The following is a 15677-nucleotide window of genomic DNA, read 5'->3' on the forward strand; positions in this document are numbered from 1 at the left end:
GGACTTCCGGCGTACGCACCCTCCGCAGGGTCACGTGGGCGCGGGGCGGGGTTACGGACCGAGGGGACGCGCGGAGACGCCCACGGGGAGAGCGCCCCGCGAACGGCCCGCACCGTGCGGGGCCGAGAGTCCCTCAGAGCCCGTGCGGGGCCGAGGGTCCCTCAGAGCCCGTGCGGGGCCGAGAGTCCCTCAGAGCCCGTGCGGGGCCGAGGGTCCCTCAGAGCCCGTGCGGGGGCCGAGGGTCCCTCAGAGCCCGTGCGGGGGCCGAGGGTCCCTCAGAGCCCTTGCGGGGCCGAGGGTCCCTCAGAGCCCGTGCGGGGGCCGAGGGTCCCTCAGAGCCCGTGCGGGGGCCGAGGGTCCCTCAGAGCCCGTGCTGCCCCGGACCCTCTGGCCAACGCCCGCCGAAAGCCCTGCAGGCGACCACACGCTCATCCCCGGTAGATGGGCCCGTGCAGCGACGGGCACAGAGACCCTGCACGGACGGACGGACGGACGGACGGACAGACAGACAGACAGACGCGCACACACGCACACACCCTGCAGCCTGGCGCGCAACAGTTTTATTTCCTCATGGTCCTGCCTCAGCCAGCTGCCACTGTCTCCTTCACCCAGGCCAGGACATGCTTCACGTCCACGCCGTACTTTGCAGCTGTGCAGGTCTTGTCATAGCTGACGATGCTACCTGCGTACCAGGTGTTGTCATCGGGATCCTGCACGGCAAAGGCTCCGCCTGCATCCCCGTAGCAGGGGTCCTCCCGCAGCTCACTCATGCCCACGCAGAAGGTGTCATTGCCAAGGATGGGCTGGACCCAGTAGGACACATCCTGCGCACTGTAGTATTCCCAGCACTGCTCACTCTCGGCCACTAGCAGCATCACGTACTTAAGCCTGTCGGGAAAGCCAAAGGTGGCACTGCAGCCCCAGCCTGAGATGTAGCCCACCTGTCCTGGGTGCACATAGCCCTTCTGGGCCAGGCAGATGCGCTTCACCTCCTCGCCAAGAAGCACCTTCTGCTTCAGCTTCAGCAAGGCCAGGTCCACAGCCTGGGGGTAGCTGGGGTGTAGCACAACATGCTCAATGCCCAAGTTGGGCTGCTCCCGGCTGCCCAGGAACAGCTGCAGTGTAGGGGCAATCTCTTCCAGCGTGGCATTCTCACTGTGGATGTTCAGGTACACGTTCCTGCCTGTGTTCAGCAGCCACTGGTCACCGATGAGTGTGGCCCTCACGGTCAGGTTGTGGCGGGTCACCATCCAGCCCTGCCAAGGGAAGCTGCCCTTCGGAGCCAGCATGACCCCAGTGATGCACTGTATCTGCCTGGGGGGGTGGTTCTTCGGCTTCCCACACACTACATACGGCAGGGCAAGGCCCAGGTGAGCCCCCTGAACCCAGCAGGCGCCAGATACCTCCTGGTGCTCAGCAGCCCCAGGGAGCAGCACTGAAGATGGAGGTTGTGAGCAGTCCCTGCAGCCCTTCAGCTGCCCAGACTGCCCCCAGCCCCCAGCCACTGCAGTCTGCTCTCACCTGGCTCACAGACAGGCACATCCTTAACAGCCTCAGGGCTCACCCATACCTGACTCTCATCACATTTGTATGTCCCTTTGGAGGGAAACCAGAGTCAGCACCACTGCCCTGCTTGTACCTCCACGGGGCTTAGATGAACAGGAGTAGCTATTCATACCCCCGATGAAGTGGGGTGGAGTGTGAGGATAGATCACCTAGTATTGGGGCGGCCCCACACATTCTCTAGAGCTGGGCAGAAGCCCCATCCCTAGGTGCTGTGCCCATGGTGTGTACCTCACCATCACCAGAGCTGCGCAGCTGGTAGTACGGGTCACAGTGGTACCTGACCAGGTGCTCCACGTGGCCATGTTCAATCTCCACAGGCTTTGCACAGCTCCGCTCTCCAGGCAGAGAATGCTCCCACCTCCACTAGGTCCCTCCCTAGTTGTGTCTTCCCTGCCCCCTGCCTGCTCCCTGCCAAACCCCCTCCCAGCTCTGTCCAAGCCCCAGTGCTCCCCCCTTGCCCTGGAAGGTACCAGTGGCAGCTGCAGTCCCCAGCACACTCCAGGTCAGGCCAGCGATCGATAGCTCTGCAGGAAGGAGAGGGCAGCCTCAGCATAGAACTCCTACTCTTTGCTCTCAGCTGTGGGCTCCACCAGGACCCGGGGCCCTGGCCGGGCTCATGCCCTGTCCCGGTAGGAAAAAGGGGCAACTCCATGACCCAGGGCTGCCCATCAGACAGCCGTGAGTCAGACCTGGACCCTGCTGCTACAGAGGTCAAGGCTGCAGTGTTGGGACCTGGGTGCTTCCAGGCCCAACAGTGGTCCTGCCATGGCCCTCTGCAGGTCCAGGTCCTCAGCCGGGCAAGAAGGACGGACACAGCACTGAGCACATCCAGGGATATATTGGTGTTGCTCACCCCATGCTCAAAGCAGCCTCCTCCTACAGGTCATTCCTGCTTGGGGCTTCCTCCTCACCCCTTTTATTACCACTTCCTTTGCCCCAGTGCAGCCCATGAGCTCCAGATCTCCTGACCCTGGTGCCTGCAGCCAGCAAAATTCCCAGCAGGAAGAGCACAAAAAGCCACACCTTGCTTAGTGCCAGCGTGGCAGAGGCTCCAAGGAAGCTGCCAAACCCTGACAGGAAGCCAGCGTGCCAAGAGTTTCTCAGATTTTGCAGCTACAAATATGGGAGAGGGAGCTGGCTGCAGATGCTGGTACCCTGGCACTGTGACACCAGCGAAGGCTCACAGAGAGCAGACCAGCCTCGGCCCCTGGTAAACCTGCCCTGTGCCCACACCTACCATGGTCCCTGCAGAACACAGGTGGCCGCCCCACTGCAGGCTGGGGCACAGGAGACGGGTCCCATCCCATTCTGTGCCTGGCTCTGCCCACAGACAAGGCACACCATCCAGAGCTGGGGTGCCAGTGACCTGGGCAGTGCCAGCCTGGCTAGCTGAGGGGTACATGTCTCATGCCAGGGACAGGCTCTGAGGGACTGCAGCCAAGCTGGCTTCCAACCAGTAGCCACCTCTTCCCATGCAGCAGGCTGCAGCCCCGTGTCCCAGCAGCCCCTGGCCCTTGGGGTGCAGGTTGTCTGTTACAGTGCGGATTCTGTAACACGATGTATTAAACCAGGAGGTCCGTAGAAAGAAATATATATGGACAGATTCTTGATAGATGTTTCAGAGATGTTTATTTCTCCAGCCACATGGCCGGGGCTCTGCCGAGGAACTGTCACAGTCACGGGACCCGAGGGTCCCTGCCCACGCAGGGAACACAAAACAAACAGTGGGGAACGAGGCTGAGCAGGGCCAGGGAAAGCCCGTGTCTGTGCCCTCAGGGCCCCTCTCCCAGGGCTACATGGCAGGGGAGGGACCCCGACAGTTGTCAGCAGTGTCAAGGGCCCAACCCCAGCTTACAGGAACTCACAGCAGCAACCACTGGCTAGCGGCCAGCTAGGTGTGGCCAGCCAGCAGCAGGGGTGCAGTGCAAAGTACATCAGCCTGTTCCCAGAGTCTGCCTCCCACAAGACCAGAGCAGAGGAGGGAGCCAGTGCAGCTTGGCCTGCTGGGGGTCTTGACAGTGCCCCCCTTCCACTCAGATATTCCAGTCCTTCAGCCTCAAGAGTGTGTCCAGTTCCAGACACCCCAGAAGGTGGCTTTTCCATCCTCTGTGAGCTTCTTTCCCTCTCATGGGGTATTCTGTGTCTCTAAACAATGCAGGGCTTGACATCCCTGGCCCAGCACCAGCCATGCTCGTGCCAGCACACAGAAGGCTGGAGTCCAGCACAGGATGCATCAGGGCTCAGCAGCTCCAATCTGTGAACCTTGCCAGCACATTAGGAAGGTGCTGTGTCACCCTCAGACTAGGAGAGCAAGAATCTCCCAGGCCCTCTCCAAAGCACATCAACACCTCGGCCAATGGACCAGGTCACATCCCTGTTAGAACAGTGAGAAGTGTCATCTATCCAGGAAGAATCCAGGAAATGAAGAGGATAGTGCAGGGGGCTGCAGAAGCGGGGAGCAGGCAGGCGATGGCCCTGACATGAGCCGAGGGCCACCACAGCGTGAGGTGAGCTGTTGCAAATAATTTTGGTGAAGTGCTGTGGCACAATCCTGCTCTGCAGGGTGGACTGTGAGAGGCTGCTGAGGGAATGCTGTGTGCAAGGTGAGCTGTTGCTCAAGAAAAGCCTGACTGCAGTGAGTTCAGGGTGAAAGAAAAGTCAGCACCAGAGATCCCAGAGACAAAACCAACAGACAGAAGCACCTTTGATCAGGCCCTTTCCACACTGACAGGGCATGACTGCAGCCATCTCCAAACGGCTGCATACTGGCACCCAGCACCACCACCTTCCCTCCCTGCCAAGGGCCCGGCCTTGGGCAGAGGTCTCTGCCAGGGTAGGCCTGGTGCACTTGTCAATCCATTCCAGAGCTCAGCTACCCTAGTAGCTTCTCCCACCAGGAAAAGTGGGAGCAACGCTGAAAGAACTGATCCTGCTCAGCTGAGGAGAGCTAGGCTGCATCACTCCAGGCCCTGGGGTGTCCCCAGAGCAGTACACAGGACCAGGTAAGCCAAATGTTTATTGACACTCAGTTGTGCTGTCAACAGGGAAGCCAAAACACAGCCCTGAAAAGCAGCACTGTTGTGAAGGCCGCATCCCCTGCTCCCCACCAGTGCAGCCCCTGCTTCATCAGACTGTCCCAGGGGCTGGAAGCAGGACCTCGTCTCAGTCCCAGCCCGCCCAGCTCTGGAGTTGTCAGACCCATCTCTGCCTGGCCATGGCTCCTCCCAGCTAGACCTTCATTCTGCAGCATGTCCGCACCGGTGATCTGCTCCAATGGCCTCCATGACGTTCTTGAAGCCCTGCTCCCTAACCAGGGACAGTGTGTGGTGGCACTGGGCTGGTACTGTGGCTCAGTCCCACAGTGCCACTGCTTGGGCACCAGCATACAGCTGTCCAGAGCTCCCCTAGGCCCAGGGGGTCTCTGGGGACATGCCTGGCCTCCACGCACCTCAGCAGCTCCTCCAGTTCCCGTTTCACTGTCCCCACCACTGGCGGCCCGTGGTACACAAGTGCTGTGTACAGCTGCACAAGCGAGGCTCCGGCACGGATCTTCTCCAGGGCATCCTGCCCATTGCTCACCCCACCCACGCCAATAATGGGCACCCGGCCTGTGGGCAGGCACAGGGTCAGGATGGCACAGGCAACACTGGCATGTGCCCCCAAGCCCTGTTCTGCCATCACCTTGAGTGAGAGCGTACATCTCCCTGATGATCTGTGTGGAGAGCTCCCGTAGGGGCTTCCCACTGAGGCCGCCAGGCTCCATGCGCTGCCTGCTCCGGAGGCCGCTGGGGCGGCTCACGGTGGTATTGCTGACTATCAGCCCATCCACACCTAGCTGCAGGGGCAGTAGTGTGAGGACACAGCTTCTGCAAACAGCCCTCCCCTCCTCTCCCACCAGGTCAGGACCACCCAGCACACAACCCAGAAACATGCCTGGGGACAAAGCTGCCCCTCACTGCCTGGACTGTCTGTGTCACACAATGCCTGGGTGACACACATGGGCCCGCACAGACTGACTTACCCAGGACACCATCCCTACAGCAGCAAGAGAGCTGCAGATGTACCTGTCCTTCAGAGAGGTGACTTGCCAGGACCACCACAGTCCTGCCTCTGGTGGCCTCCCCTTCCTGCCTTCTCACCTCACAGACAACGCTGGCGATGTCCTGCTTGTCCTGTGCAGTGAGGTCAGGGGCAATCTTCACCAGCACAGCTGGCTTACGCTCGCAGGGCAGCAGGTCCCTCTCCACCAGCACCTGTTGGTGCACGTGGCAGTGCATGGCAGGGAGATGCCTCCTGCCCCAACGAGGAGCTAAGGACACCCACCAACACAGGCAGTATAGGGACAGGGCCTGCTCCTCTACATGGCACCAAAGACTGGAAAGGCACCCTTGGCACAGGGCCTGGTGCACACAGCAGGCACAGGACCCCAGCGATGCCTGAAGTAGTGGGGTGGGCGGCTCACTGCCTCTTTCAGGAGCAAGTGGAGGGCAATGCCTCACTGCTCCTGAGCCCTTTGCCCCAGTACACCCCATGGCAGCAGCTGATCAAGAGACATCTCAGTGGTCCTGCCCACCACTCTGGAAAGCCACCCCACTCCTCCCTGTGCTGGGGTAAATCCACTGGCTGCAGCAGTGCAGATGCTGCCAGGGGATGGGATGCATCCAGTGCTGTAGCTGTGGTTTAGGCTGCCTGGGGGGAGGCACCCACCTTGCTCAGCAGGTCCCGCAGCTCAGCCTTGCCCTGGAGGTCCCGCAGCCCTGGGGTGTTTGGGCTGGACACGTTCACAACTAGGTAGTCAGCCAAAGGACCCAGTGTCCGGACCCCAGCCACATAGTCAGCTGCAGCATCAGTAGAGCTCTTGTTCTTGCCCAGGTTGACTCCAAGAGGCATCCCAGCTGGAACACAGACACAGCTGAACCAGGGCAGCAGGCATCACCCAACAGCCAGAGCACCCAAAAAAGGAGGTCCCAGGACCAGTTAAATTTAAGATGAGAATATGCAGCCCATGTATTTCATAAGGATCGGCCTGGGACTGTCCTGCAACCACAGGAGCATTGCCACAGCCACCTCAGTCAGCACCTCCCAGCACCATAGCCTGCAGCCTGGCAGAGGTTGCCCTCAGGATCTGCCCAGCTGGGGTCCTCTTGGCTTTGGCTGTCAGCAGACACATCTTGCCCAAAGCAGCAAGTGGAGCTTGATGCCAGAGAAAACAGCAGGAGAAAGGTGCCTAGTCACAATACCAAGAGTGAGAGACTACAGCCCCAAGAGAGTCCTGCTGTCCAAGTGTACCTTGCTCTAGCCAGGGTGCTCCCGTGCCTGGATACTGGCATTACACACCAATCCTGGCCTACAGGTACCCAGGAAATGCCCAAAACTACCCTGCAGACCCCAAGAGCAAAGGCTTACAAGCTTGTCTCACCACCAGTGAGCCTGATCTGTGTCTCCTGGCGGGCACGCAGCCTGCGCTCCACCGCGACATGGCCATGGCTGTTGAATCCATACCTGCACCAGGACAGAGGGGGCTCAAGGCTGCATTACGTCTGTGAGCCCTAAACAGGACACGTGAGAAACACAAGGCAGACGTGTGGTCTCGGCAGCTTTGCTCAGCACATCCAACCAAAAGCTACCACAGCACCAACCACAGACCTGGGACCACCCAAATATGCACCCTCCCTCAGGGTAGGCAGACTGTAGGACATGGCAGAACAGCTGCCCTCAGATCCCACCTGTTGATGACCGCTTCATCCTCTGCCAGCCGGAAGACCCTGGGCCTGGGGTTCCCTTCCTGGGGCTTGGGTGTGACAGTCCCCACTTCCACAAAGCCAAAGCCCATCTTGAACAGCCCGTCCACAGCCTCACACTGCTTGTCGAAGCCAGCAGCCAGACCCAATGGGTTACGGAATCGCTGCCCGAGGACTCGCACCTCCTGCGGGGCTGGAGCTGGGTCAGAGCCCACGGACTCCGGGAGCCACAGCCCCGCTCCAACCCCGCTCCCGACAGACCCAGCCGCCTCCCCTGCCCTGTGGGGTGTCCTCATGGGATGCCTGCCCGAGAGTCCCTCGTCGCCCCCAACGGACTGCGACAGGACCCGGCCGCCTGCGCACCCCGCTGGGCCCTGCGACCCACCCCTTACCCCTCTATCCCGGCCGCCCTTCCCACCTCCCCACTCCCCGCCCTGGTCCCTGCGCCCCACCCGCGGTTCCCCCTCCTTCTCCGCCCTCGAGAACCGCACCAGCGCGGGGCCGTCCGGACGGGTGGATGGCAGCAGCCCCAGGGCGGCGGCGCGCAAAGCCAGGCCGTGGGCGGCCTCAGGGGGCAGCGCCCGAAGCGCGGGCATCACCGCCGCGTAAAGCCGCTCGTCGCCTGCCGCAAGCGCCGATCCCAGGAGCAGCCCGCAGCCTCCCAACGCCAGCAGCCGTCCCTGCGCCAGGCCGTCAGCAGCGCCCCAGCACCGATCCCCCACCGACACCCACGCCCCTCCCATCCCGGTACCGATCTCATCCCGTTCCTTCCCCTCCCAGTACGCCGGCCCCGCTCCCACACCACCCATTCCATCCGTCCCGTCCCGGCACTGCCCGCTCCACCCCGGCTGTCCCCAGGGTCCCATGAGCGGCCCCCCCAGGACGGCTCCGCTTTCCCCCCGACGGCCCCCGGCCGCTCACGCGCAGCGGCGCCGCCATCATGCTCAGCCCGACCCGTGAGGGCCCTTCCGGGGGCCCCCTCCGTGATTGGCGGAGGCCGTACCCTTCCAGCCAATAGCGAGGCAGCACGGTCGAGGCGAGACGCCCCGGGCGATGCGCGCGCACAGCGGGCACGGGCCCGCGCTTTATTGGAACGAGGGACAAAGGGCCCGGGGCCCGCGGGAAGCGGGCACGGACAGGGACAGGACAGGCGCTGTACAGCCGCGGGCAGCGTCACGGAGAGGCATGGCAGAGCTGCAGGCACTGCCACGGACAGGTACTGAACGGTCCCCGGATGCCTTGTCCCCAGCTCGGGGGTGCTGCTGTGTAACCCATCAGACCACCCTCCATGCCTCACCCCCAGACCTCGGTGGTCCACAGCTGCTCAGCACCCAGGAGGAAAGCTGCTGCATCAACCCCGGCACAGCCACAGAGCCTGCCCAGCTCTGCCCTCTGTGGGGTCAGTCGCATAACCAATAGGCCCAGGCCGACAGTGCCACCCTTCTGCAAACTGCAAACAGACCCCACCAAGAACACCATGAAGGCCAGCAAGGGCTCCCCAAGAGAAAGCTTCTGCTGGCAGGCACAGAGCCATCATGGAGACAGCCAGGAACAGTGCCCAGAACATGATGCACAGCTTCCCCATACAGCCACCCAGACTGACAGGGGCTCTTTCCTGCCCCAGTCTCTCAACATTCCCCACAGTTCATCTCCTGGAGCAGCAAAGATCAGGAAAGTGGCAGCACTTGGTGTAAGTACAGCAGGAAGAGAGCTCAAAAAGAAGAGCATGTTCACGGGAGGTTAATACAGGAAACCAATTTCAAAGGGAGTCTGTTCCAGAGAGAAGATGTCACAGCTCCTGCCCCTCCTTCCTGCAGCCCAGGAAGTTTTATGTTTTCTTCTTTAGCTCCTCAAATCTCCGTGAAAGATCATCGAAGTCAATGTCTTCTGAGGCAGAAGAGTTGGCGCCAGCAGATGCTGTTGGCAGTGTGTCTGGCACAGATGGCAATTCAGGCAACACGAAGTTATCAAAGGTATTAGGAGCTCCAGCTCTTGGTTTAGGAGAAGCTTCTGGCTTGGGCTCAGGCCCTGTTTATAAGAAGAGAAGTATCACTGTACCTCACCATCAGCACACACTCACTGGGCCAAACAGATCCCCACAAAGGAACAGTTGTTCCAGCAACAGGCAGTACCAGTGGGTTTTTCTGAAACAGCCCCTAATACCCAAGGTTTCCCAAACCTCAACATACTCACCAGGCACTAGTGCAGCAGTGTCCTTGTCAGTGTTAGGCTCATCAATCTGAAAAAGACTCTCAGTTACTACAGCTCTGTCTCACCAGGCATGGTCACACCAGCACACAGGCAGAGCTCAGAGGCACAGCTCCCGCAGAGCAGTGCATGCTCCTCCCCACCCCCAGCAGGCAGCCATGGCTTTGGAACTACCTGCCTCTCTTCCCAAGAAACAGAGGCAGCTCTTCAGCTTTTCTCTCCCTCCCTGTCAACTAGAGCAGCTTCACTGACCATATTCTGGAACTGGATCAACAGAGCACATCCACGATCAGGTCTGAAACATTTATCAAGGCCATGAGTGGGAAAACACTGCCCCCTTCATCCACGTCATCACAGCTCCTTGCTGCCTTTCTTCATAAACCACTGACAGGCCCTTGTGACTAGCAGCAGGGTATGAAATGACCCATCTCATGTCTTGGTCTGCCTGGGAAAAAGGCCCATGGCACACTCAGCTGTGCTAGTAAGACTTCTTATTTCCTGTATGCTGCAGCCAGCAACACCCATTCCCACCCAGTTCACCAGCGCTGCTGCACCTGTGAGAACACAAGGTGTCAGCACCCACAGTGCTCGGCTGTGCTCCTCCCTACTAAGGATAATGTAAAAACAAACAGCATGTCACCAAAAGCAGAGTGGGAGGCATGATGACAAATTGCAGCAACAAAACCACAGACAAGCATAGCAGGGAAGTCTCCAGCCTCTGCTTTGCTGTCCCCAGCAACTGAGAAAAGTCTGTGAAAGGAAGAGTCTTTAAACATACAGCATCCGGGTCAGCCAAAACTCTCATCCAGGCTATTCATTAGTTCAAAAGCCATAATTAAACAGACTCGAGGCGATAAACCGTTCACACTGCAAAAACCAGAACTTGTGGACTCTGCTTGCCAACTGTTTATCACCACTTGAACAAAGCAGCAAGAGAAATCTCAGCTTTCCTCTGCAGCCAAAGCACAGAGCTGAATGAGGAACTTCTCTCCAGAAGCCATCTTTCATCACGTGCACTCCGTGATTCACTACACCAGCAAGCAATGCCACCACCGCCCCAAAAGTTCCAAAGACTGGCAGCAGTATCCTTTACAAACATCTCCCTTCTCTGTGACTGCCACTGCACTCTGAGGATCCCTCTGCTGCCTGCAATGGCCATTCAGCTCAGGCACTTACAGACTCGTATGTGGGTGGGTTTGCCGGAATTGGTGGTGGGTGGATGTTAGTGAAAGGCTGGTAGGTCCCCACTGGCAGGCCACTGAAGTTCTCCTGTACAGAGAGATCAGTCATGCACCAGACTACTCACCTGAGACACCACAGCCGCCATGGGAGTCACAGGAAGTAGAGTCTAGATAAATGCAGGCAAGTATCCAAGTGGATAAGAGTTTACGCTTACAAGGAAGAGATCCTCAAGTATTAAGTCAGATGTAGTCACCTGGAGCAGGCAGACTCAGCTAACTGGACTGTGAGTTATTCTAAAGAACCAGCATAGGTAAACACTTCGTCTTTCAAGTGCATGCTTCTTTCATGAGAAGCACCGGGCCAATAAGGGAAATACTCTGACATTTCTGGCCCTGTGTGCAGTATCACAGAATAGGAAAGAGGTTTCTGGCTCACACAAGGCTTTGAATTGCCCTCATTTGTAACACAACAGTGCCTCAAGGACCCAGACCTGGCACAAACCCTCAGCATGTTTATGCCTGGGCCAACAGCGAGCTGATGATACTTGGCCCAGATTTTCCACAAAAAGCACTTCAGCAGTACTGGGACCATATTAAGACTCCAAGCCATCCCACTGTTCTGCTCTCCACTCTACACAGATATCCTGTAAATTACTACATTCTGAGAATGGAGGAGTTCTTTTCAGCTCCCACCTTTCTCTGTTAAATCATCTGCAACAGCCATTGCCTCAGTCTCCTCCCCTTGCAGGTCTGAAGGCAGGGCTCTTCTGAATTTTTCTGTGCTGTTCCCACCCCACAACACTCACCTGATTTTCTTGACTGAATCTTGGCACACTACCAGCCTACCAACTTCAAAGTGCAGCTCCAACTCCTGGACAAAAGCCTGGCAGTCAGAAGACTGCCTCAGGAGTTAAGTCTGGACTCCTCTGTTCCCTGAAGGCAAAGACGGCTGGCTGGAGAACAAGGGTAGGAACTTCCAGAGTCAGGAAGCAACACGAAGCTTCAGGTGCAGTGCCAACAGCCTCCATCCCATGCAGTCTCACACCAAAATGACTTTCTGACACATTGAGCTATCGGGTGCAGTCAGAAGGCACAGGGCTAAGCACCATATTAGGAGTTCTTCACAGAAAAAGGACACACACAAAGCCAAGGAACTTACCGGTCCCTTTGGAGGTGGATAGGAGAAGGGTGGATTTGGGGTTGGCATGGGCACAGGCATCATCACGGGCATGGGTACTAACCCATCATGACCTATCATTGGGGCTGTAAATCCACCACTTCCGCCCCCTCCATGGCCACCCTTCTTCACATCATCCGTGAACCCCACATCAATTAGATCTGCCTCTGCGCCTGCCGGGGCTTCAGCCTGGAAAGGGCGGAAGAATTCTGCTCACCAACACATCTCTGTTCTGATCACAGTTCTCTGTACAGCATTAGATGCAGCATTTGTCATGGACAAGATGGGAATACACAACGAGAACAGAACAGAGAGCAGCTATACAGAGGTATCAATGGGAAACAGAACGGGAACCAGGCTGTAGCATGTGTAACTACTGCCACATGCCACAGGGGTGCATGACGGAACAAGGATTGTGCTGTGCTGGGGCTGTCTAGAAGATACCAAAGCACAAGGACCACCCAGTTCACTGCAATGCCACATCCTGGGGCTCACTCACCATCACCACCGAGTCAGGCTCATAGGGCACGTTGTAGTTCTTAGCAATCTCAATGAGGTATCTCTCCACCAGGATCTTGGGTGGTGCTTCCACGCTCAGCTTGTGCATCAGCTGGAACACAGGGGTAGAGAGACTTAGTGGGGTGAGGGCAGTGCAGCACCCCCTGTACCAGTGCCATCCCAGCCAGGGCTACCAGCTGCGGGGAACAGCAGGCAGCCCTGGGGAGGCCTCTCCACCCAGTACAGCACGCTGAAGGCAGCCGCAGGCCAGGGCTCTATTTGCTCTACCCTTCCCCATCCACAACCAGCAGAGCAGGGCCTCCCTGCCTGGGCCCTCAGCACCATGCTCCAATGCAGGTGGGCCCCGGCTGCACAGCACCTGCAATGCTCTGCAGTGACTGCAAGCGTCAGCCACTAGCCACAGGCCCAAAGGGGCAGCAAGCCTCAGCAGGCGTGGCTGCTCTGCCAGCTCCACCTGCTCGACCAGTTCATTACCCTGTCGTTGACTGTCCCAATCTGGTTTGTCCGGCACAGCTTTCCATACTCCTTGCTGTACTTAGCACACAACTGATCAGCAACCTGCAGCAGGAGAGAAACTCTAGAACATACACACCCTTGCTTTCCCCCACCTCATACCGCACATACACTCACCCGCCTCCCTCCCTCATTTCTCCCACTGAGCACCCCAGTTCAGCAGCTGCAGCCACCCCAGATGCTCCAAGGACACCTGGTTTCCATCTGCAGCCCATAAAGTCCTCTGTTTTAACAACACAAAGTCCCAGACAAGGGCTTCCATCAGCACCTGGCAGCATCACCCCCACCCTGCATGTGCAACACCCCTCAAGCAACCCTACTCACAATCTTCAACTCAGCTACTTCCGACTGGAGGCGTGGTGCAGCCCAAATCAGTGTCGATACTGCCTCTGCCAGGCCAGAGTCCAGCTCCCTAGGACCAAAGAAAACCATTCTCTCTCCATCCCATGCACCCAGCATTTGCTGTCCTCAGTCTCCTTAGCCTTAAAGTTCCCATCCTACACACTGGGCTCCACAGTCTTCCCTCCATAGGGAAGAAAAGGTCTCTGGAGACCCTAGGACACTGAGACAAACACAGGTGCCCTTCTGTACCCCAGACCTGCCCCCAACAGTGCCCCTTCCTGAGTCCAGGACCCCCTCAGCCAGAGCTTACTTCATGGACTGGATCAAGCCAAAGCGGGCGAGCAGCAGATCACAGTACAGCTCCAGGATCTCCATGGCCTCCACAAGGTAATCTTCACGGATGATGTGTTCCACACGAATCCTGGCACGCTCATCTTTTCCAGCTGCCAGGTAATCTGCAATCTCCTTCCTTGCCTTCTGGGCCAACTCAGCTGCAGCACACATCCCAAGCCCAGTCATTGTACTGGCCGGGGCTGCTGCCTCCAGATCACCCACAGTCCCCATCACACATAAAGCCACCACCAGCTTCTCTCCCTCATCAAACCTCTGCAGCATGAGACACTCTACCGTGGTTTGGCAGAGCCCTTGTGCCCATGTCCGAGCACACTTAACTCATGGGAGAAAGGAAAGTGGACTTTAGGCTGCTGGAAACACTCCTGCACCTACAACCTCCCACCAGGACCACAGACTGTGTCAGGGCAGGTGGGGAGAACCTCCCACAGCACCCAGGGAGTCCCTCACTGTGCTGTTAGCACACACAGTCCACAGCTACCACCCCACAAAAACTGCACTCCAACAGCTGCCAGGAAGGTGGACAGAAGCTACTGTGGCCAGCCTGCTCTTCCAGGTCCTTGTGCACCGGAGCAGGTTGTAAGGCCTGAGTCCAGCAAGGAAGAGCAAAAAGCTACTCCATACTTGGCCTGTGAAAGTACCCCAACTTGAGAGAAACCTTCTCAAGTCTCCTGAGCTCCAAAAGCATTCTAGATCCCACCTGTCCCCTTAAATACTCACTCTTCTTTTTCTCCAGTAGTTTGAGGCGATTGATGACGAGGCGCAGGTTGACTCGCAAGCGCTCTGCCTTGAACCCAGAGCCCAACATGATAAACACTTTCTGTGGAGAAGAGGGATGGTCACTGGAACCAAAAACTGTTAGTCAGCACTGTTTTACTGGGGGAGGGGGGGAATTTCTTGGAGGCCAAGAAATTCCCCAGACAAACAAGCCCTGGCTTGCCAATCCTGAATCTAGTTAGTTATAAGTGACCGGACCTCGAGCACTCCTTATTACCTTTCCTACTTCATAACCCTGCACCTAAGCAAGGCCAACAGGATTTGCCTTAGAAACTTCCAGGAAACTTCCTGGATATTTTTTAAGAAATGGAAAAGTCAACTGGAAGAACCAAGCCCTGTCTTATCAAAAATGTAAGTTATAAACCAGCTATATAATTAACCCAAGGATTGTAGAAACCAAGGTTGTAACAGTCTTGTCACCAGAAGGAAAAAGCTACCATTCCACATTCCCCACACTCTCCTGCTTACTGAACACATGCCTAGCCTTCCAGGAACCAGTTCAACTTATTAACCCTACAGAAAGCAAATTCTAACACTATTTAATTATAGCATTCTGTCTACAAAGAAGCGTCCATCAAAAAAAAAGCTTCCTTAAAAGATATCACACAGAAAGACCTTGGTTTGCATCTCACCTCCCCATACCTCCTTGCCAGCGGCTGCACTGCCCAGCGCAGAGCGAGCCATGACCTGATTCAGCTGCCAGAACGGCCGCCGGCCACACCAGACACTCGGGGAGACCCGCGGCGTCCGGCCCAGTGCCCAGGGACAGTTCGGACAGTGCGCAGGAGGCCCTGCACGAGTTCCACCGGCGCAGCTACACCCGAAGGCTGAAATCCCTCTCCCTCCTCAACTAGGTGGCACCGAGGAACATCCCACAGCACAAGCAGGGCGGGTCCCAGGGCTGCGGGAGACCCTGGGGCAGGGCCTCCCCGTCACCTCCCCGGACGCCGAGCGCTCCCCACGGCCCCGCTCACCCGCCCCACGGCCCCGCTCACCCGCCCCACGGCCCCGCTCACCCGCCGCCGCTCCACAGCTCTATGTCACCCAAAATGGCGCGCGCCGTCAGCGGCACTTCATCGCGTGCGGAGGGATCCTCAAAGCCGACATTCTCCGCACCCAGGCCGGCACTCCCCGCACCCACTCCGGGGCACGGTCGAACCGGCGCGGCGGACGCTGTACCGGATCGCTTCCGCAGATGCGGCCCTGGCGCAACGGCGGCCAGGGAGGAACGGGCACGGTCTAAGAGAGTGGCGCAGACGGACTACATGGCGCGGCGGAGGGATTCTGTGAGCATCCACACAG

At 58.1% G+C, this 15677-nt stretch overlaps 3 protein-coding genes across 7 annotated transcripts; all 3 read right to left on the reverse strand.

The window, feature by feature from the left end:
- Positions 1 to 581: 581 nt before the first annotated feature.
- LOC309577872 (haptoglobin-like) lies at positions 582 to 2968 on the reverse strand (the record flags this gene model as incomplete). Its single annotated transcript, XM_082290125.1, has 5 exons — positions 582 to 1345; positions 1522 to 1596; positions 1800 to 1901; positions 2037 to 2090; positions 2908 to 2968. 5 exons carry the CDS (start codon positions 2966 to 2968, stop codon positions 582 to 584), a joined length of 1056 nt encoding a protein of 351 aa, XP_082146251.1.
- A 1699-nt stretch (positions 2969 to 4667) lies between these two features.
- DHODH (dihydroorotate dehydrogenase (quinone)) lies at positions 4668 to 8255 on the reverse strand. Of its 3 annotated transcripts, none has more exons than XM_082290064.1 (8): positions 8229 to 8255; positions 7293 to 7492; positions 6973 to 7115; positions 6274 to 6461; positions 5631 to 5819; positions 5248 to 5401; positions 5015 to 5174; positions 4668 to 4872 (listed from the first exon to the last, which is right to left on the reverse strand). In XM_082290064.1, exons 1-8 carry the CDS (start codon positions 8247 to 8249, stop codon positions 4803 to 4805), a joined length of 1125 nt encoding a protein of 374 aa, XP_082146190.1. In that variant the 5' UTR covers positions 8250 to 8255; the 3' UTR covers positions 4668 to 4802. The 3 variants fall into 3 exon arrangements, with proteins under 3 accessions (XP_082146190.1, XP_082146191.1, XP_082146192.1); XM_082290065.1 differs by lacking the exon at positions 8229 to 8255 and adding an exon at positions 7799 to 7998 and having other exon boundaries at positions 5706 to 5819; positions 6986 to 7068; XM_082290066.1 differs by lacking the exon at positions 8229 to 8255 and having other exon boundaries at positions 6973 to 7068; positions 7293 to 7450.
- Positions 8256 to 8387: 132 nt separating this feature from the next.
- On the reverse strand, positions 8388 to 15627 carry IST1 (IST1 factor associated with ESCRT-III). Of its 3 annotated transcripts, none has more exons than XM_082290157.1 (10): positions 15392 to 15627; positions 14319 to 14418; positions 13558 to 13738; positions 13230 to 13317; positions 12867 to 12950; positions 12373 to 12483; positions 11856 to 12062; positions 10692 to 10784; positions 9501 to 9546; positions 8388 to 9335 (listed from the first exon to the last, which is right to left on the reverse strand). In XM_082290157.1, the coding sequence occupies exons 2-10, from the start codon at positions 14404 to 14406 to the stop codon at positions 9136 to 9138; spliced, it is 1098 nt and encodes a 365-aa protein (XP_082146283.1). In that variant the 5' UTR covers positions 14407 to 14418; positions 15392 to 15627; the 3' UTR covers positions 8388 to 9135. The 3 variants fall into 3 exon arrangements, with proteins under 3 accessions (XP_082146283.1, XP_082146284.1, XP_082146285.1); XM_082290158.1 differs by having other exon boundaries at positions 14319 to 14440; XM_082290159.1 differs by lacking the exon at positions 10692 to 10784.
- Positions 15628 to 15677: the final 50 nt, after the last annotated feature.

This window comes from Coloeus monedula (genome assembly GCF_965178545.1).
Source record: "Coloeus monedula genome assembly, chromosome: 13".
Lineage (NCBI taxonomy): Eukaryota > Metazoa > Chordata > Aves > Passeriformes > Corvidae > Coloeus > Coloeus monedula.

Coding starts and splice junctions, on each gene's coding strand:
- DHODH (XM_082290064.1), bottom strand. CDS start 8,249: ATGATGGCGGCGCCGCTGCGC. Junction 5,820..6,273: donor TGCGGGACCTGCTGAGCAAG/GTGGGTGCCTCC, acceptor GTGCACCAACAG/GTGCTGGTGGAGAGGGACCT. Junction 4,873..5,014: donor GAACTGGAGGAGCTGCTGAG/GTGCGTGGAGGC, acceptor GTCCCTGGTTAG/GGAGCAGGGCTTCAAGAACG.
- IST1 (XM_082290157.1), bottom strand. CDS start 14,406: ATGTTGGGCTCTGGGTTCAAGGCAGAGCGCTTGCGAGTCAACCTGCGC. Junction 12,484..12,866: donor TTGGGACAGTCAACGACAGG/GTAATGAACTGG, acceptor CCTGTGTTCCAG/CTGATGCACAAGCTGAGCGT. Junction 10,785..11,855: donor ATCCACCTCCAAAGGGACCG/GTAAGTTCCTTG, acceptor CTCTCTGTACAG/GAGAACTTCAGTGGCCTGCC.